Here is a 21,720-nt window from a genome sequence, read left to right on the forward strand (position 1 = left end):
TTTTGATGACTTCAAGTCTTAGTATGTTTTTTGCTTTTTAGCTTCATTAGTTTATGTTTTTGATGCTTGCATTCAGTTCACAGTCTCTAGTTTTAAACAGTATTTACATCTATTATTTTTTATAGCTGAGTAGTATGTACCACATGGACTTGAGCTTGGGCAAACTTGGGGAGATGGTGAGGGCCGGGGAAGCCGGGTGTGCTGCAGTCCACTCTGCAAAGAGTCAGACATGACTTGGGGACTGAACAACACCACATCTTCTTTATCCATTCCTGTGAACTTTTAGATTGTTTCCATGTCTTGGCCATTGCGAATAGTGCTGCAGTGAATACTAGGGTGCGTGTATCTTTTCAAAGGATGATTTTCTTCAGATATATGCCCAGGAGTGGGGTTGCTGAATGATATTGTAGATCTATATTTAGTTTTTAAAGGAACTTCCATATTGCTCATCAAAAAGAGGAAAATAATGCCATTTGCAGCTACATGGATGGACCTGGAGATTATCATACTAAGGGAAGTAAGTCAGACAGAGAAAGACAAATATATCATTCACATGTGGACTCTATTAAAAATGATACATGCATGTGTGTATGCTCAGTCTTAAGCAACTCTTTGAAACCTCATGGACTGTAGCCTGCCAGGTTCCTCTGTGCATGGGATTCTCCAGGAAAGAATCCTGGAGTAGTTTGCCATTTCCTTATCCAGGGATATTCTTAACCCAGGGATGAAACGCATGTCTCCCATGTTTCTTTGCATTGGCGGGTAGGTTGTTTACCGCAGAGCTACCTGGGAAGCCTGAAAAGTGATAACAGATGAACTTATTTACAAAACAGACTCGCAGATCTCAAAATTAAATTTATGGTTCAGTTGCTTAGCCGTGTCTGACTCTTTGCAACCCCATGGACTGCAGCACGCCAGGCCTCCCTATCCCATCGCCAACTCCAAGAGTTTACTCAAACTCATGTCCATTGAGTTGGTGATGCCATCCAACCATCTCATCCTTTGTTGTCCCCTTCTCCCACCTTCAATCTTTCCCAGCATCAGGGCCTTTTCCAATGAGTTAGTTCTTTGCATCAGGTGGTCAAAGTATTGGGGTTTCAGTTTCAGCATCAGTCCTTCCAGCGAATATTTAGGACCAGTCTCCTTTAGGATGAACTGGTTGGATCTCCTTGCAGTCCAAGGGACTCTCTAGAATCTTCTCCAACACAACTGTTCAAAAGCATCAATTCTTCGATGCTCAGCTTTACTTATGGTCCAACTCTCACATCCACACATGACTACTGGAGAAACCATAGCCTTGACTAGCCGGACCTGTATGGTTACCGAAGGGGAAGCATGGGGAGAGGTGATAAGTTAGGAGACTGGGATTAACATAGACATACTACCACATGTAAAACAGATCAGCAGAGGTTCACTGTGCAGCACAGGGAGCTCTGCCCAGCACTTCAGTAACCCACGTGGGAGAGGAGCCCAGGGCAGCGTGGGTCCCCGCGTGCACACAGGCAGGCTGCTCTGGAGCACGCCCGGGACTGGCACGGCAGTGCATGTCAGCTGTAGCAAAAAAGTTAAGTGATGCAGTTTCAGAAAAAAGCAGTTACATCTGGATCTTCTCCAGTGTGGCCATGTATTTTTCTTATGCAGGCCATCTAGACCCAGGAATAATGTACTCTTGTCCTTGTACAGTGATGTTTCTGCTAAACCTCTGTAATGAAGGGCGTCATTTGAAAGGGAGGACCAAGTGAGCTTGCCGATCCAGAAACGCTTTGTTCCATCCGCTGGCTGAGAACTGTCCTGGAGCAAGGGTAGGAAGAATGAGCATGATGAGGCGAGGTGTGCTGAAAGAAGCCAAGGCACAAGCAGAGAAGAGGGGCTTTGTTCTATTCAGGAATCTCAGAATACAGAGAGCCTAGCCTGACCAACTTTGCCTTCTTCAAGGCTTCCTTCAGGCTCAACACCAGCATTCTTTCTGACTTGCTAGCCCCACCATGTTTCTTGCTCTGAACTGATAGAAAGCCTTTGGGAAGAGAGGCTTCAGAAAGTAGAAACCTCATAATAAGTTCTAACGGAGAACTTGATGAAGGGGAGAGCAAACTGGGGAGGTGGCTGAAATGGCAGCAGTTTCATATTCTTTCATGCCTCCTAAGCCTCTGAATGTGCTCTGTAATTTGTAGTGCTAATAAGTATGACCACTTCACATGTAAGAGCAAAGTACATAGGACAGCCACCCTGTGTTAAATGTTGATTTTCTAAGGGAGACTTGGAGATAAAGGTTACTTGCAATTTAGGTTTCCTTCAGAGAGACATTTTAAAAGTTTTGGTCACATGGCAGAAATGATAGGTAGAGAGTTTGCCTTTGGGGTTATATTTCTTAAGTCTGTCTGATTCAATGCATATTGTAATTTGTGCCTGTGAGAAAGTTAGAGAATGTCTGATTTGCATTAGGAGAGTGAAGGTTACTCAAAAAATCCAGTCATTGGAGAATTTGTTTCCAGTCAAAGGAAACTGTGTCACACACATGATGAGGCCCTATTAGGACAATGGTAGCAATCATTCATTTAATAAATAGGCACTCATTGATCACCTTGGCGAAGGAAATGGCAACCCACTCCAGTATTCTTCCCTGTAGAATCCCATGGCCTGAGAAGCCTGGTGGGCTACAGTCCATGGGGTTGCAGAGAGTTGGACATGACTGAGTGTCTGTCACTTCACTTCACTGATCACCTGCTTTGTGTCCACCAGCAGTCTAGACTGGATAGTACAAGGTAGATAAGATTTAGGCTTTTGAGTATGGTCACAGAAAGACCACAGTGTGTGCTGAGAAACTGGACTTAGTCCAGAGAGGCTGCGAGGATAACCAGAATTGAATTGAGACTGGAAAAGTAGAAAGACAGCTGGGTGGGACTGCAAGTTGTTCTCGTGTACTGCACTGAGGGGTTTGCGCTTGATGAGTTACAGTCAGGTGGAAAGCAGGAAATGACGTAGTCATGTCTGTTGCATTGATCCCGTGTTAGAGGATGCTGTGCCACTGGTTACTTCAAGTTAATATAGGCTTCTGGTTCAAGGGGAAATTAGGTTGGATTTGAACTGATGAGCTAATATTTTGATTTGGGCCATTCTTGCACATGTATTTCAGTCCTAACTCAATGTCGTAGTGGTATCTCAGACTTTTAGGAAGTTATTTAATAAATGCTTAAGAAACAACCAACTACCTTTCTGAACATAGAGGGAAAAGGCTACTTAAAATGCTTCAGTGGTCCTTGTAAGATCTAATGAGAAATACAGAGCAGAGGACAGATTTGTGAAGGTTGTAGGTGATCAGAAGACAAAAGTGACAGATGGAAGTAGAGGTGCCATCACTTGGGGACTTCTGTCACTTGGTAGTAGAGGTGGAGATGACATCATATCATTAGTTTCGTGAGCTTAAAAAATACAAAAATCCTTAGCGAGGGTTGATGGCCAACTAATACATGAAATAGGACATGAGATACTAGTAGTACGGGAGAGAAGAGGCTGTAAACAAAGATAACTTAGACCAATTCACCTAGGTGTGCTGTTGAAATCTGTCCTTCTATCTCAGCATATGACTTCTATTTTATAGAAAAAACAGTGCCATCAGGTGGGAACTTCTTCATCTTAACTGATGACAGCTCCATTCTTGTGTATGCATCCATTCCCTTTCTCCTCCTCGCCTGTTTGGAAAAAGGGTTTTCCTTCCTGAGGTCGGTCCTTCCTACCCCACTCCTCCCCGTGCTTGGAGCCCAGACCCCCTGGTACTCTTCCCACCTTCTGATTCCCCTCTCCTCTGACCTCATCCCCAGTGGCTTTCAAACACACTCCTGCTTTGATCTCTTCCTCTTGACCCTCCTGCCTCTAGTCATTTTCATATCATTCTCTTCCACATCCCAGCCAAACCCTTGAGTTGTTTTTACTTTCTTATATGCTGATTGGCTATTTGTATATCTTCTTTGGAGAAATGTCTATTCAGATCCTTTGCTATTTTTTAATTGGTTTATTTGTCTTTTAACTGTTGAGTTGTAAGAGTTTTTTATATTCTGGATGTTAGACCCTTGTTAGATACATGATTTGCAAATATTTTCTCCCATTCACTGGGTTGTCTTCTCACTTTGTAAATAATGTGTTTTAACACACAAATTTTAATTTTGATTGAGTTCAGTTTACCTGTTATCTTGCTGCTTTTTGTGTCAATCACTGCCTAATTCAAGGGCACACAGATTTTCACCTGTTTTCTTCTTAAAGTTTGATTGCTTTAGCTCTTCTATTTGTCTTTTAATCTATCTTGAGTTAAATTTTTGTGTATAGTGTGAGGTTGGTATCTAAATTCATTCTCTTCCATGTGGATAATTTCTAGATAATAATATCAATTGCTGGATGTTTAGTAAATCTACAGTGTAAAATGAAACTCTCTGGGAAATGAAATGTGGCAGTTATTACATGCCACTTTGAGTCTGAAGTCGTTTGCTGTCAGAGCAAAAGCTCCGATATTCACAGGCGTTCTCAGTCATTTTCTCTTGTGTGGGGCAGCATTTGTTTATCCAAGAACAAATATATAAATGGCAAACTGAGCACTAATATTGCCTAATAGCATTTGTTAGAGCTCAAGTTATATGATTTAGAATGCCATCATGAAGTTCAGATCTGAACTTCGTCCATTTGAAGTTCACACTTTCAAAGTAACAAGCCGAGTGCTCTGTGTAGTCATATGGCTGGTCAGTACCAAGGCCAAGGTGTCAGGCTGAGTCCTGCCCCCACATTCTTTCTGTGATTGTTATGTAACTGTGAGTCTAAGGTGTTATCTTAGGTAGTCTCAAGAAGTAAAAGAAACAGATGGTTTTTCACTAGGTGGCTGTGAAATTATAGTTTGGTAAGAAATCTCTTATCTGACACTGTTATAACAGATGTTTGGGTGATTAATTAAGAAAGTCAATTTTTATAAGTACTCTTATGGAATGGTGCATGCTGTCCTTAACATATGTGTATATTTGTTCCACGTTGATGTGGCTCGAAACTCTTTTCTCTGAAAATCTGTCTGTGAATTCGATTTTGTTGTTGTTGTTGTTGTACTTTAAGTTGAATGAGAACCCCAAGGCATTTGCAGAGAATCTGGTATAGAATCCTTCAAGATTTGTATGATCCTCCTTCCCACAGCACTACCTGGTTCATGGTCATCTCATACATTTAATATAATTCAGCAAAAATTGTCTTATCAGTTTCTCAGTATCAGGTCTTTGCAAAGCATCTGCTGTAGTTTTCATGAAAACAGTTATCACTGTGTACTTATATTTTGTTGGTTTATACAATGTTTAATAAAATTATGTAATTTTGGTTATAAGTATAAGTGGCCTTACCAAGTTTGGGAATCACCGTACCTGATACTTGATAACTAAACAGCTCAGTTAGTACCGAAGTCATAAGTAGACAGCAATTTGCTGTCTGTATGCCTGTGTGCCTTCCACGGGCATCAGAATGTCATAAAGGGAAACAGGGCATAATGATTCTGTGAACAATGCTTGGAAGTTGGTTTTGAAAGATTTTGAACATCTGTTCAGTTGAATACTCAACATCCATATAAAATGTCAATACCAATTTATATGTATTATGAAAAGACATTGAAGCTATATGTAAAAGGAGAAAAATAGCTTAGAAAAGATCTATTAAGATTCTTTGTGTGTGTGTGTGTGTCTGTGCACATGTGTGTGAACATAGAAAAAGGTCAAGGGTTTCATTCAAGGAGGATCCTACAATACTCACCTCCTCCCATGGACACAGGAAATCAGTAGCTACTCATGGAATAGTTTCCTCCTCTGAGCAACTCCTGCACATCTGGCAAACAACCCACATCAAAGTGGATAGGAGAGGCTGAGACATGGTCTCACCATCCAGCCCACTCCCATCATGGTGACCCACAATTGGAAGGAAGCTACCATCCCCAGCTGCTCCCTGAGAAATGAAGGGTCTGAACCCTAAACATGGCACCCCTCCTTTAAAGACTTGCACCTGGGAGATGAGCCCCCAAACATCTACCTTTGAAAGTCAGTGGAACTGGCATCTGCAAGACCCACCAGGCTCATGATGTGAGAAACAGCTTTTGAAGGGCAGCATGAACTTGGTCATCCTCCTGGGGCCTGGCCCAGGGACAGCGGCTGAAATGGGCCCAGACTTTCTGTGAAAGAGGCTTGTTTATCTTAAAGCATCAGCCTGAGGGGCCGGCCTCTCATTTAACACTCTCTGGGGGCTTGGAGGCTGGCAGGAGCCGTCTTGGCCCTCTCTGCCTCATTCCAGCTGGGCAGTATCTCCTAGAAAGGAACTCGGGTGCTTGTCTGGTGCCCCGATGTTTGCAGTTGCTGCCCAGAGACAGCTCTAGGTCACCTGGCTTTGGTGGCCGGTGAGGCTTGCACCTGTAGGTCCCCAATGTTCACTGCAGTCTTACTTGGAATAGTCAAGACATGGAAGCAGGCTTAGTACCCATCGATAGATGAGTAGATAAAGAAACCATGATGCACACACACCACACACACACACACACACAGGGGAACATTATTCAGCCATGAAAAGGAACTAAATCTGGACTCCCCTGGTAGTACTGAAAAGGAAGAGTTAAAATTTGACATGACCTCCTGCTCGTTCTGCCTGTGTAACTCAGCTTGTTCCTTGCAAAGTCTGGATCGGGTAGGTCACGCAGTCTCAGAAAGTGGGGATTTAAGATAAGAAGAACTGGAGCTTATCTCACCACCCTTGTCCTGCTCTTTGCAATTCCCCAGCCCCTGTAAACCTGCTTAATCATGCCTTTCCATATAAAGGTCAGGCATTCACCTCCCCATCTTGACTGCTGTTCCCATGCACACGAAACTGCTTCGTTTAAACCAGCCTATTAGCAGCTAGTGTTACCCACTACAGTCTGTCTATGAAAACTCTGTAACCCCTCTGTTTGGGGCTCAGAGCTTAGAGTGTTAACTGCTCTGGGCCCGCTGGCGTAGTAAACGTGAGTTCTCCAGCTCTCCCAGTGTGGTGCTTGGTTTCTCGAGTACTGGCTTCTACAACAGTACAGTGGCTCAGAATCTGCTTGCCAATTCAGGGGGCACAGATTTGATCCCTGGTCCGGGCAGATTCAACATGCCACAGAGCAGATAAGCCTCTGGGCCACAGCTACTGTGCCTGTGCTCTAGAGTCCATTGCCCTCAACAAGAGAAACCAGCACAGTGAGAAGTCTGCAAACCGCAACACAGAGTAGCCCCTGCTCGCCACAACTAGAGAAAGCCCGCATGCAGCACTGCAGATGCGGCACAACCAAGAATAATAAATCAAAATATTTTCAAAAAAGAAAAATCTTGCCATTTGTGGCAACGTGGATGGACCTTGAGGGCATTAATGCTGCGTGACATCAGTTAGAGAAAGATGATCACGATCTCACTTTTATGTAAAATCTATAAAACAAAACAAAAATTAACTCAAAGGTACTGAGAACAGATTGGTGGTTGCCAGAGCAGGGGGTGGGGAATGGACGAAATGGGCGAAGGGGTCAACTGGTACAGACTTATAGTTAATCAGTTAAATAAGTCATGGGGATGTGATGTATAGCATGGTGACTATAGTTAATAATACTGTACTGTATATTTGAAAGTTTCAGAGAGTAAATCTTAAAATTTATCATAGCAAGAAAAGGAAATTTGTAACTGTGTGATGGATGTTACCTCATCCATCCTCACAATGAAAATATTTGGGAAAAAAATACCAGAAAATTTCAAAACACAAAATTTGAATTTGCTGCGACAAATAGTTGGCAACTCTTTACATAGTATTTTCAATGATCTATATAACATTTATATTTTATTAGGTATTATATAATCTAGAGATGATTTAAAGTGTATATAAATACTGTGCCATTTTATTGTAGAGACTAGGACATACCTAGATTTTGGTGTCTTTGGGGGTCCTGAAAACAGGCCCCCATGGATGCTGAGGGATGGCTTTATTTATAGGTTGAAATTGTCACAGTGAATATTTGTTACTTTTAAAACTTAAGGGAAAAGGAACTACTTCTGTTCTGAGAAGAACCTATTTAATGTGTGTAGTTAAAAACAAATGAAATCCCTTTTGGGAGTTAGGCAGCAGGGGAGAATGCTCTTGGTCAGCGGCCTCCGTCTTGGCACCTTGATGTGTGCAAGCACCTTTCTGTCCTGTGTGTTTTAAAGTGCTTTATCCTGACAGCGGTTAACCTTTCAAATGGATAGAATGGCGTTTCTCTGTTGTTCTCTCTCCTTTTATTTGTATATGTAAAATGTGATATTGTTGCAATAATTCTTTTTTTCTGGTTTTATTTTCAGGAAGACTTTGATGTCGATCACTTTGTGTCTGACTGTCGGAAGCGAGTCCAGCTGGAAGCACTTAGAGATGACCTGGAGCTCTACTATAAGCTTAAAACAGCCATGGTTGAGCTCATCAACAAGGACTATGCAGGCTTTGTCAACCTGTCAACAAACCTGGTAAACTTGAAATCCACAGTTCCTCCCTGTCAGTGTATTTACACTTGTACTGCACACTTTTTTTCTCACTCGTGTCTATTCTTAACAGCTCTGAGTCTTTTTAGAAACCTCTTAGTTATTTTCCCCCCAGAAACTTGAAGGGATTGCTAATCTTGATTAATAAAGGAACTAAACTTTCTGGATACACGTGTTTTGTGTTTAGTTTAGTTTGATTATTTTTTGAATGACTTATTAAGAAGTGGTGAAAAGTAAAGGATAGCAATACCAAGAGTGTTTGTTTTTGTTAGTTACTAATTGAGTCCCATGAAATCTCACCAGTTTAGACTAATTTCTGAGAGCAGATATCAACTCTTCTTAAGGAAATGTTTCATTTACTTTGAGGTACATGTGCTAGGCAGAGATAGGTTGAGAAAACATTGGCCAATATTGATCACTAAGAAGCCTCTTTTTATACATTTTATAAAAATGTAGGAATTGTTTATAAGAAGCATATCAATTACTTGGAAAAGTTGTTTAGAAACACTTGAGTTTTCATACTTGCGAAAATCTTGTTCATATTTTGTTTTTAAGTCTGTTTGTCGAAAGAGGTATGGAAGTAGCCATCTCTATGGAAATTTCAAGAAGCATTGAGAATAATGAGCCATATTTGCTTTTGGGAACTACACCACTAAGATAAATGTTCCAGTAGGATTAGAGACCCTGAAAATTTTATTTCCATCCTATTTAATTTGGATTTTTCTGAGATAAAGAACATTACAGTATACTAACACATATATATGGAATTTAGAAAGATGGTAATGATAACCCTATATGCAAAACAGAAAAAGAGACACAGAAGTACAGAACAGACTTTTGAACTCTGTGGGAGAAGGTGAGGGTGGGATGTTTCGAAAGAACAGCATATGTATTATCTATGGTGAAACAGATCACCAGCCCAGGTGGGATGCATGAGACAAGTGCTCGGGCCTGGTGGGCTGGGAAGACCCAGAGGAATCGGGTGGAGAGGGAGGGGGGAGGGGGAATCGGGATGGGGAATACGTGTAACTCTATGGCTGATTCATATCAATGTATGACAAAACCCACTGGAAAAAAAATTAAAAATTAAAAAAATAATAATAATAATTTGGATTTTTCTGAAGGGTTGTAATAATGCTTAGGAGAGATGTAGTCCGTCAGACTTTCATATCAGCTGGTTGAATATCATAAAAAGCAGAGATAGCTATTTTTCCTGTCAGTTTTTTAAGTCATTTAAAATTTCATCCCAAAGGCAAATTGTGCATAGGAATTTTTGATTTATTATGACTTTCCTTATTTTTATAGTGCTTATGTATCAACAGGTTTTTCACATTCAAGGAGCAATGTTTATGGCCAAATAACATTTTTGTTACGTAGTTACTAGCAGCATATAATTGTACAGAAAGAATAACCTAAGCCTAATACTGCTTTGATCGTTAAGCATAGGCTTCACTGTTAATCCTGGCCCTGATGCGTCTGTGCCAGCATGCTTTTGCCTTTAGGTTGGTATGGACAAGGCCCTCAGTCAGCTTTCTGTGCCTTTGGGACAGTTACGAGAAGAGGTTCTGGTACGTCCCCAGAATTATTTAACAGTCAACAATCTACCATAAAACATATTACACTTGTTTGCCTTCTCCAAGAATTCTTTTTTATTAATCTGTTAGATTGTTATGGTTGGTGTTTTTTAATGTTCCGTGATTATAGTATAATACTTTCAAAATGTAAATGATTTGCATGTGATATTACAACCCAAGAAACATATTTGGTTTGAAGACAGCAAATTCTCAAGAGTAGAATAGACACTTTTAAATGTCGGGGAGGAGGAGAAGGGTATTTCAAAAATTAAATTTGTTAATACCACCTCACCCATGTATAAGTGGTCTCCAGCTTAGAACTGGCTTACTTATATTTTAAAATTTGTCATTTTACAAGTATTTTCCCAGACAATATTTTAAATGTAGTTAGATTCGTGGATCAGTTTATACCAGCCATTTAACCCCTGATGTAACTGAAGGGTGATATAAATGTCATGTAATACCTAGTTTCTCTGAGAAAATCTCTCCTTTGGGAATGGAAGTATCTGCCCCTAAGCCATGAGAACAGGGACTTCATCCGGGTGAACAGTGGAGAGGGAGTTTTGGTGTCACCTCCAACAGAACACTGCCGCCCTGTCCTCCCCTCACCCTCTGGGCTGTGCTAGGCGCCTCACCCTCCATCCTCCCTTTGTTGTGAAGCACCACACCCTCACTTCCTGTGTGTGTCAGCACTGGACCACGCCAAATCACGTGGCCTTATGCTCCTTGCCTCGAGACAGTACCTGGCACATGCAGGGTTCTCAGTAGATAATGTAGTAAAGAGGTTCTGCTTGGATAAAGCTGTAGGAAATGCAAGACAATGGGAACGTCAGGGCTGAGAAGTCCCGAGGAGGGTAGGCAAGAAAAAATTCGTAAGAAAGTTAAGTTGTGAGCTGTGCCTTGAACTAGCAGATTGTTTGAAAGTTCGTGTCTTGTTTGAATTTTACAAAGCTTATTAAAGTGCCTTTTGTTGGAATGGAAGAGAAAGAAGTTTTTGGTCTGCTGCTGGATTCCACACCAGCCTTTGCATGGCCTTCCTGCCTCCTTTTCAGGACTCCTCTTCCTTCTCCCAACCTGTAGCCATGACATTTCCTGAACCCTGTCCTTTTTTAACCTTCCACTCTTCTCTCTGAACTCTCTCCACTCTGCTCACCTGTGCTTGAACTTCCTCGACTGCCGTCATGCCTTCAGGCTCTTGTCCTACACCGCCAGCTGCCAGAGCCACCTACCGTTCCTTACTCTGCGGCTGTCTTTATCACCACCCTTCTCCTCATCACCTGTAGACCTTACCTGCCTTTTTAATCTCAACTCAGGAAGCTTCTCTGAGATTCTAAGATCATTGAGGGATAAGACTGTTTCTATCTAGTTCATCATTGTATCCTCTTTGACTGACGGTTAGTAGACATTTCATGTTTATGGAATGAATTAATTCACTTTTCTATAAAATTTTTGTGATTTGTCTGGTGGTGGTTTAGTCGCTAAGTCATGTCTGACTCTTGCGACCCCATGGATTGTAACCTGCTAGGCTCCTCTGTCCATGGGATTCTCCAGGCAAGAGCACTGGAGCGGGTTGCCATGTCTAGTTTATTCTCATCGTTTCTTTTACTTTTGCTTTGGCCTGATTCTTCATATTTTGTTTCATTTATTAGCTTCTGGACATGTTTCTCCACCTATGAGCTGCCTTTTCCTGGCCATTCTTTTCCTTACTCCTTGATTCGTAATATCCTTAGAACAACGTGGCATCATGAAGTATCAGTACTTAAAGATTGTTTAGCTCCTGATAGAATCTAGTCTAAAATTCTCCTGAATCAACACCCCTCCCCCTGCCATTTATTTCTACTTCTCTCCAAAATGAAGCCTGCTGTGCACCCGGGTGCACCCTCCAACCCTGAGTGCGCCCTGTCAGTTGCACCTTTCCACCCTGTCTTCCAGTGACTGCTCTCCTGCACTGTCGGCCTCCACAGGCTCTCCAAGTCAGATTCGAGTTCCATCCCCTGTGCCACATTTTCCAGTTCTTTGATTCAGATGATTCTTTCTGTACTCTGACCACGTATGACGGTGATTGTATATGTATTGGGTTGGCCAGCAAGTCCCACTGGTTTTTAAGTAAAAATAAAAGACACAGTTTTCATTTTCACCAAGAACTTAATTGAACAGTGTATTCACAGTTTTGTTCCACTACCTTCTGCCGTTTTTTTCAGGCAGCTTCATAATTCCATCTTCCCAAAACTTTTTATATTTTTCAGCAAAGAACTGTTGCAGGTGTCTTTTATGGTCTTCAGGGAATTGAAATTTTTCCATTAGGAGAATTTTGTAAAGACCAAAATAAGTGAGAATCTGAAAGTGCAATGTCTGGTGACTGTGGTGGGTGAATCAGAACTTCCCAGCCAAGCTGTAACAGTTTTTGCCTGGTCATCAAAGAAACGTGGTCTTGAGTTATCCTGATGCAAGATTATGCGTTTTCTCTTGACTAATTCTAGATGCTTTTCATCTAGTGCTGCCTTCAGTTTGTCTAATTGGGAGCAAGTACTTATTAGAATTAGTCATTTGGTTTTCCAGAAGGAGCTTATTATAGAGAATCCCCTTCCAATCCCACTGTATACACAGCATCACTTGTGGATAAACAGCAGCCTTACTTATGATTGTGGTGCTTCATTTTGCTTGCCCCATGAGCTCTTCCATTCCGCATAATTGCACAGTACCCACAGAGGATGAGATGGTTGGATGGCATCATCGACTCAATGGACATGAGTTTGAGCAAACTCTGGGATGTAGTGAAGGACAGGGAAGCCTGGCGTGTTGCAGTCCACGGGGACAACTGAGCAACTGAAAAACAACAGCAGCAATCCACTTTTCTCTCTCCTGTCACAATTTGCTTTAAAAATTAAACATTTTTGTTACGTTTCAGTAGAGAATTACCTGTGGAAATATGGTCAAGAAGGTTCTTTTTTCGCTTCACTTATGTGGAACCCAAACATCAAAACGATCCACATAACCAAGCTGGTGCAAATGGTGTTCAACAGTCGATTTGGATATTTTGAGTATGTTGGCCATATCCTGCATGGTGTAACATTGGAAGGGATTGTTCTGTTAAGGTCTCAGTTTGATTGCTATCAACTTCAACTGCTCTTTTCAACCGTGGCAAAATCTATCCAGTGAGAAGTCTCCAGCACAGAACCTTGCAAGCCATTTTGACACTTCAGTCAGTCACAGCACCTTCTCCATACACTGCACAAATCTTACTTTGCATTTCAGTTGTATTTTTACCTTTCTTGAAATAATAAAGCATAATACGCAGAAAATGTTGCTTTTTTCTCCTTTAATATTAAAATGACTACACAAAGATTCAATAGTCTTGATTTTTTTTTAATGAATACTGATATGAGAGTTGTCACAGTACAGTCTTACAAAATTATTTCTAATGAAATTAAAGACAGCCAAGCACTACTAGAGCCATCTTATGGCAAAAAAGTAACTTTTTTGCCAACCCAATATTATTACTCTTTTGGCCGTTAATCCTCTGTGATCTTGACTTTCTATGTCATTTTGCCCTCGAATCATGAGTACCCTCAACAGTAGTTGTATTTGATATTATGTATTTTTGTCAATATGTACATAATACTGGCCCAGGGATAATTAAGTTACGTGGAATTTAATGTACAAGTTTTGTAATGCCACCAAACAATTTCTGCAGTACGTTTTCTTTATTCTTTTACAGAGTTTTCGGTCATCTGTCAGTGAAGGAATTCGGGCAGTAGGTGAACGAATGTCTAAATAAGAGGACATTAGGGAAAAAAAGGTATCCTTGAGTGTCATACTATTAAACACGGGCTTATGGTAGCACCTTGGAGCTAACGGCACTTTCATGGATGTGGTGTGATAGACTCCTCTTGGTACCTCTGCAGAGAGGAGTGCAGGATCTCCCTTTCTCTTTAGGCAGCAGCATTCAGCCAGGCTCCTGAGGGGTTCAGCCAGAGCTGGAGCCCAGGTCTTCTCACTTCTTGGCTGATTAAAGTCCTATTAATAAGAAGGGTATGGTAAAGTAACTAATTGAAGAAAAAGACAAAGAATATTGCATATTCTTCTTGTGCTTTATTAATGATAGCATTAAAAATTTTAAATGTAGATTTCTTATGCTACATGCCAGCTCAGAGCCTCATGTCTTCTCAGCTTCTCAGCATATGAAACTTTTTTTTTTCCTCCCAAAACTGTTTCTATGCTTATAATGTCATGTTAACTATTTGAAATAAAGCAGAATTTTAGAGGTGCCCAAATGGACACAAAATTAACATTCCTCAATTTTTCCAGAATAAGAGACAGTAATAACTGGTATCAGTGAAGCATTTTACAGTTTAACAGGCATAAAACTAATTTATCAGCACCCTTGTAAAGAAGATACTCAAATTTTAGTGATTCGGGAGCAAGTAGGCCTTCTAAGGTCAACTCTTCCAGTGTTCTGCTGCAGGTGGAAAAACTAGTGTGTTACTCTCTCGTTCCGCCATATTACTTCTTTTGTTTCCACCTCTTAACTGTACCTCTGCATGTACTACTTTTAATTTTTAGCAGTCTCATGTTTTGATTTTATTTTCTGACTTTAATGGATATAATATTACCTTATCATATAATATTACATATCCATTATTGTATATATTGTAGTAATGTAATATATAATGCATATGATATATATGTACATTATTATTGGATGTAATGGGATTAGAATTTGAGACAGTTATCAGCTTCTGTCCAGAGATTTCAAGAATGTAGTGCCTTTCTGGGAAAGGCTGTCAGCCTTGTGAGAGCAGGGACTCTTTTCCTGTTCTGTTCGCTCATGTCCTCCCTGCCTGGGTCAGTGTCTGGTGCACAGTGGGTGCTCAGTAACTACTCACATATTTTATTTTGTCTTTTTTTAGAGTGATTTTTACTTGAGTCCAGTGCTTTAAAGTGCTTTAGTCTCTGCTGCACAGCAGAGTGGATCCATCACACACACACACGTGTCCCCTCGTGTTTAGATTCCTTCCCATTCAGGTCACCACAGAGCACTGAATAGAATTCCTGGTGCTATACTACTGTATAGTTCTGGGAACTGTTTGTTTAATGAGTGCTTTATATCTTTCTGTGCTTTTAAGGTTGGGTTTTTGTATAATGCTCAACTTCTTTGATAAGGTTGTATAATAATGGCTTTAATGAACTGATGCTTAAGCATATAATTGTGTCATATACATGTCAATAGGATAAAGATGATCAGAAGCTACAGTTATAACACGAAAAAGGGTCATAAGAAAATAAATGTAATACCTATAGAGAGGTTCATTTAAGATAGGAAAATAAATGAATAAAAGTGTGGGAAATGAGGAAACAAAAAGTCTAGTTTTCTCTTTTTTCAACTATAAACTTGCAGTAGAATATTGAAAATGTGCTTCTTCTTGACACCTAAAGTTAACATTTGCATTCTTGGGAATTCAGTTTTATGTAGAAATATTCAAAATATAGAATGCCCTACATACTCTAAGTTGACTTTTTGTTTTGTATGTCCCTGTATTTAGAATGGGGAAATGAAATGATTAAGATGAAATATCGTGATAACTTTGTTTTTTGCTTAATTATTATTTTGTAGATATGTGTGTTGTGGCTTATACAAGTTATTCCATCAGTTGAGAAAATTGAAAAAATCTTAAATTCTCAACATTCTAAAGAAACATCTGCACTAGAAGCAAGCAGGTAAGTATTTTCTTTACTAAATATTACATAAATTAATACTTCACATCTAGCCTAAATTTTTTATTTTTATTTTTTAGTTAAAATTCATTTCCGAAAAAGAAGAAAAGCCAAGTCTATGGTTCAGTGTTTTTGAGTGTAGCTTGTGGAAAGTGGAGGGTGTGAGATGGTAAAGTTTATAATACATCCTTATAAAGGCTTTATGGTTATGGGCCACAGTTCCAATACATCACTTCACAGGGAATCAGAGGAGTGTGCTTTTATTGGAAGAATTTTAGTCTTTGGAATTGCCTTAGAGAAGCACTGGCAAAATTTTGTTGATCTTCAAGATATGAAATAGCTTTCATCTTTTCTAAATTCATTTAGATCAGAGTAATGGTCAGAGTATTGCCACTTATGTATCTTACCCTAGCATTACATCATTAAGAAACAGGATAGGCGCATTTAGTTAACGTTTGTCAACAAGAAAAAAAAACAAAAAAAAACTTGTGAAATTAGAAAAAGATGACCATTTTCTTTGTTACATACTGCAGCTGTCTTCTTATCTTTGTAGTCTGAATTTTAAATCAGCCAGGTAGGTGAGTGACTCAGAAAATGTGTAGCTCATACCAACACCATGGGAAGCACTGTGGTGCCATGGACAGATTTGTGCTGTATATTCCACTGTGCAGCCTGAGCCATGGAACTCAACTCCTGGTGTCATTGACAGTAGAAGGCTAGCGGGAACTCCTCTGCAGGTTGTCTGACACTGAGGTGCCATCAGCCCATACCTGGCATGTAGTAGGCCCTCAGTTCAGTTGAGTTGCTCAGTCACGTTCGACTGTTTGTGACCCCATTTGATGGGTCATCCCTTCTCACCCATCCAGGGGAGCTGTTTGTCTCAAACTGTTCCAAGTCTCTTGCCCTCAGCTGCCTTGGCAGCTCCTGCCAGCTTATCCTCACTCGACATCCGCCATACCTGCCTTCCTGTTTTCTTTCCATTTTTGTCCATCCCTGCTCTTCCTTTGATAGAGATGCATCACAATGTCTTTTTCTATAATACTGTTCCTTTGTGATATTCCATCTTTAATGTAATAGTTATTATGCTGTTTCTTGCTCAGAATCACCTTTGAGGACTTTTTAAAAATTCAGATCAGCAACTTTGAGTTGTAGAGGAGGGAAAACCAGGGCAGTGTAATGTAAATAACCGGGTAGAGGTAGAGAGAGGGAAGGGAAGTTAACAATGAAGACGGCCCTGAATGAGAGAGGCTGGGGAAGGAGATATAAACACCTACACTGGCCTGGGGCAGCTCTTGCTTCTCGGCTGGACCCTGTGGTCGGGGTCTGGCAGTGTCAGGGGCTTATGCTTAACGTTTCTAGTTTTCCACTGTCCTAGAACGTGCTGTAAAATTTCATGGTGCAAAGGATGCTATAGCTTCTACCTTATAACAAGGGGGCTATGGAAAAGCACAATGAAAGCATCAGGATTGCTGATCATGTGATATATTCTTGGAAATTAAAAACCTTTAGGAATTAACTCTTTTTAATTGTCTCCACTAGCCCACGTTTGACTGGACAGATGTTGGAGAGAATTGCCACAGAATTTAATCAGTTAGAGTTTCATGCTGTTCAAAGCAAAGGCTTGCTTTGAAGCCTTTTGCATTTCAAAAGGTTTGCCTCTTTTGGACAAAATAAGACAAAATTAGATTTTTCACACTGTAGTATTTAGGAATTTGCTAAATAATTTTGATTTTACCTGGTACAGGCAGACCTTATTTTATTGCCCTTAGATTTTTTGTGTTTCACAGATACTGCACTTTTTTTTAATTGAAGGTTTATTGAAACTCTGCATCAAGCAGGTCTATCACCATGCTAGTACCCTTTTAACAGCACTTGCTCACTTCAAGTGCTGTTATCTCTGTATCTCATTCTGGTAATTTTCACAGTATTTCAAACCTCCACCAGCAAAATGTTGATAGCTTACTGAAGGGTCACATGATGGTTACATTTTTTAGCAATAAAGCATGTTTTAATTAAAGTAATTAAAGTCTATATCTTGTTTGTTTTACACATAATGCTTTTGCCAACTCAATATACTGTATGTAGTACGGTATAAACATATGCTTTATATCTGGTGAGAATCCAAGAAACCCCCATAACTGGCTTTATTGTGTAATAATCAATTTATTGTGGTGGCCTAGAACCACACCTGCAGTATCACTAAGGTATGCCTGTATTGTTCTGACAGTTGTTGATCTGCAGGATTTTGAAACTAGCTTTGAATTTTCTCTTTCAGTTTTTGTTTTTTAGGCCCCTGCCTCCTAAGTGTCACACATAGATTTTGTGTAAACATACAGGCATATTCTCTGAGTTATAAGGGTAAAATTTATTCTAAATTTCATGTAACTTGACACACTATATGATTTAGTCAGAATTAACTTATCCAAAACTCTTGACTGGACTTTAGAATCATGATGTTTGCCAGATTTACTCTGTAGCTTAAAAGAACCTCATTCTGAAGTGATATCTAAATCCTTTGATACAGCAAAGATTAACTTACAAAGAGATGTGAGGAGGAGGAGAGATTCATTGTTCCTCTCCAGAAAATGTTAATATTTAATTTTACATATTTTCTGTTGGGATAAGAAATCTGTTATGTGTGTGTCTGGATCTTTAGAAATGATTACAACTGGAGCTTTTTAACCTGTCTTTCTTGCAGCGTATAGCTGGTATTACAGCCATGTTACAACAGTCACTGGAAGGCCTCCTATTAGAAGGTCTTCAGACTTCCAGTGTCGATATTATTTGGCACTGCTTACAGACTTAGGCCACAATTGACAAGACGCGGGATGCAGAGGCGTCAGTTGGTCAAGTCCTCGTGAAACCGTACGTAGATGAGGTTTGTGTACTGTTGAATAAGGCCTCCATTCAGCAGATGTTCATAGAGCATCTGCTCTGTCTTGGATGCTTTACTGGGTGTAAGGGGTAGTTTAGAGGCCTTTCTGTGAAGATTCTCAGTTACTGTAGTACCATCAGTTGGAAGAAAAGGTTGGTCCCTGGTGGTGACAACCGGCATGCAGGAGTCAGGCACCTTCTCAGGGTTTTTTAGTGATGCTGTAGCCCAGGGATCATGTTAATTTAGTGGGAGGAGGGTCGTGCCTAGGAAGAAGAAATGTATCAAAACATTTTTAGGTCAGTTTTATGGTATGTAAATTATTTGCCACTAAATTCTTAAAATGAATTTTTAACTATTGGTCTAGTGGGTAAAATGGAACAAGTAAGCAGATACCAAAACCGCAGTGTAAGCTCCTGGTAAGGGAGCCTGCTGAAACCCTGACCACGGAAAGTCTGTGCTGAAGGTTGTCTTCACAGAGATGTGGCCTAAGTCTTGAATACTGAGGAGTCTCTTAGCTAGGAACGTGGGAGGGAGGAAACCACTGATGCAGGACTTTCATAGGCAAATTAGCAGCGTAATACCCTAAGTCCAGAACTTGACTATCCAGTGTCCTTCATCTCCAAAATGCACTTACACTTTGGAAAGTAAGCATATTCTGTCTTTGAGCAGCCAGGATGTAGACTGTACCATATGAAGTTGCCAATACTCAATGTTTTCTGACACACAAAAGCGGCAACTTCATCTGATTCAAACTGATAAAAGTCACAAGCCCATCCTCAGTGTTTGCAGACTCTCTTCAGTCCTCTGTCCGTGTGGGTGCTCTTTCTGTCCAGTGAGTACAAAGTCCTGTTCACCATGACTTTGGGATGAAAGCCTCCCATTTATAAATGGGGGAAACGGAATCCCATTGATAAAAATGAAATGTAAGGATTAACTTCAGTAATCCTTTCAGCTGTTATTAGAGTTACTAAAAATAAATGATCTGTCAGTTTCCTCTCTTCCTATCCTGTTATATTTCTTACCTAACTTGATAAGAATGAAAAAGACAAATTACCTATATTATTTCTGTCTCAGTAAGTGAAAATCGTTACTAACTTATGCCTTTTTTTTTTCATTGAACTGAACCTAATGTGCTAAATGAGAGAAACATTTGATGTTTCAGTGGCATACTAAATAAACCAAGGCCACATTTTAATTTTTTTTTTAATTCATATGCTTATCTTGTTGTTAACCTCTTGACTCTCAACCTTAACACAAAAGATAAAATAATAAAGTAAAATAAAATAAAATATATATTTCCATCTTTCTGTGTCTCACACCTTCCCCTGATCTAAATTATGGTAGAAGAAAAGGCCGAGGTCAGTACAGGGAGGGTCTGTTGTTATGGGAAATTGTCATTTTATTTTGTTTTCAGTCTCACGAGGGGAGGAGGCAAATGTGCTTGGCTTTCCGGCTTCAGGCCAGTCTCTGTCACCCAGCCTGTGTCTCCCCTGGGTCAGAGCTGTGCTTCCAAATCCTGAAACTAGTTCGGAGTATAGCTGTTACTGTTAGAAAACATGTTAGTTGGGGAGGAGGGGGCATGAAGAAACATACTTTTGAGGTTTTCTCTATTTTTCCTGTAGTGTGTAATTCATACCTCTCTTTGAGATGCTTTTTTAAAATGCTGTTCGTTTAATAGGTGATTCTAGAACAGATTGTTGATAGTCGTCTGAGTGATCTCCAGCTCATGTATGATAAACTCTTGGAGTTCGTTCCCCATCACTGCCGCCTTCTTCGAGAGGTCACAGGAGGAGCCATCTCAAGGTAGTTTAAGCAGCTGTACTTAGAACTTGAGCCTGCTGATTATTGCTGCCTCATTTGGGTTGGGTTAATATGCACTCCCCCGGTGAATTGTTAGCATGGCACTGTGAGGTCGGTGTGGGTCATCGCCTCAGAAGGAAACTGTAATGTGTAGGGCAGAGGTAAAGGGTACATCTTTGTGAATTCACAACCCATACTTTCCCCTTTTGTGTACTTTTTCCTCAATTACATGTGAAATAAAAGTTGGTTTCCTTCCATTATTCTGATGTTGCAATCTGTTTCTAAATATGAATTTCGTGTAATTCAACAAGTTTTATATGAATTGTGGTTAAAGTCATCTTCAGTATTCCCTCCTCTTGCCTGATTTCCATACTTTTTCACTTTGTTTCATAAATACCCGGCTGCCTCTCACCATCACCACTGGCCTGATCCGGGCATTTGTCATAGTCTTATCCAGAATAATAGGATCTGCCCACCTCCTCTCCCTGCCTCCACCCTCTCCCTTCTCGCCCGTCCCCTCTGCCCTTCGGCTGTCGCACTGACCCACAATTCTGATATTTAGGCACTGCCTTCTTCCTAAGTCTTTAGTGGCTTCTTGTCGCGTGTGGAGTAAAATCTAGGCGTCTTGATGCGGCGTACAAGGCCCTGCGCACGCCGGTCTCAGTGGTCCTTGTGTGTGGCACTCTGTGGGCTTGAGAAAATAATTTGCAAGTGATATTAAGACGGTTGAATCATCCTGTGGTTTTTTTTTTTTTAAGCTACACAAGCTTTATGACATAGACAAAACATTTTATAGGTTTCATGTTCTACCTACCAAACCAGGGCCCTTAGACAAAGCGTTTTGGTATTCGGTTATATTTTTGGAAGGAATCGCAAACTCCAGAGGAAAATGGCTCACTGACTCAGATCCCACCCAGTGACTCTTCTGGTCAGGATTAAGCAGGAGAATGGCTGGTGCTTGGACGGGGGCGGGGAGGGGTGTGAGGGGTGGGCACACAGGTGGGAGGACAGGGTCTGAGAAGCCGTGGGAAAGGGCAAAGCTGCAAAGTCTACACTCTCAGACCTTAGGCTCTGGGCATATCCAGGTCCAGCGCATTTGTGTTGTAAATGAGAAAGCAAACACCCAGCAGGCGCCCGCAGGAGGCAGAGCTGGGCCTCCATCTGGCCTCAGTATCCCACCTGCTTGGCTTCGACCTCTGTGTATCCATCTTGCCTTTTCATTCTGGTGGCTGGTAACTGG

At 40.6% G+C, this 21,720-nt stretch overlaps 1 protein-coding gene across 2 annotated transcripts in view; it reads left to right on the plus strand.

Moving 5' to 3' along the window:
- Positions 1–21,720, plus strand: part of LOC136171108 (GPI ethanolamine phosphate transferase 1-like) — a 97,524-nt gene that overhangs the window by 24,256 nt on the left and 51,548 nt on the right. Inside the window, exons 6-10 of one of the 2 annotated variants that reach the window (XR_010663745.1) lie at positions 8,343–8,501; positions 13,809–13,889; positions 15,705–15,808; positions 18,504–18,670; positions 20,359–20,483. Coding sequence is in view for 1 of the 2 variants with exons in the window: in XM_065939804.1 (XP_065795876.1) it covers positions 8,343–8,501; positions 13,809–13,868 (219 nt within the window). In the remaining variant the exon portion in view is untranslated. Of the gene's footprint in view, positions 1–8,342; positions 8,502–13,808; positions 14,083–15,704; positions 15,809–18,503; positions 18,671–20,358; positions 20,484–21,720 lie in introns of those variants that run through there. The other variant, XM_065939804.1, reaches the window with a different exon arrangement.

Source organism: Muntiacus reevesi, chromosome 6, assembly GCF_963930625.1.
Source record: "Muntiacus reevesi chromosome 6, mMunRee1.1, whole genome shotgun sequence".
NCBI classification, from domain to species: Eukaryota; Metazoa; Chordata; class Mammalia; order Artiodactyla; family Cervidae; genus Muntiacus; species Muntiacus reevesi.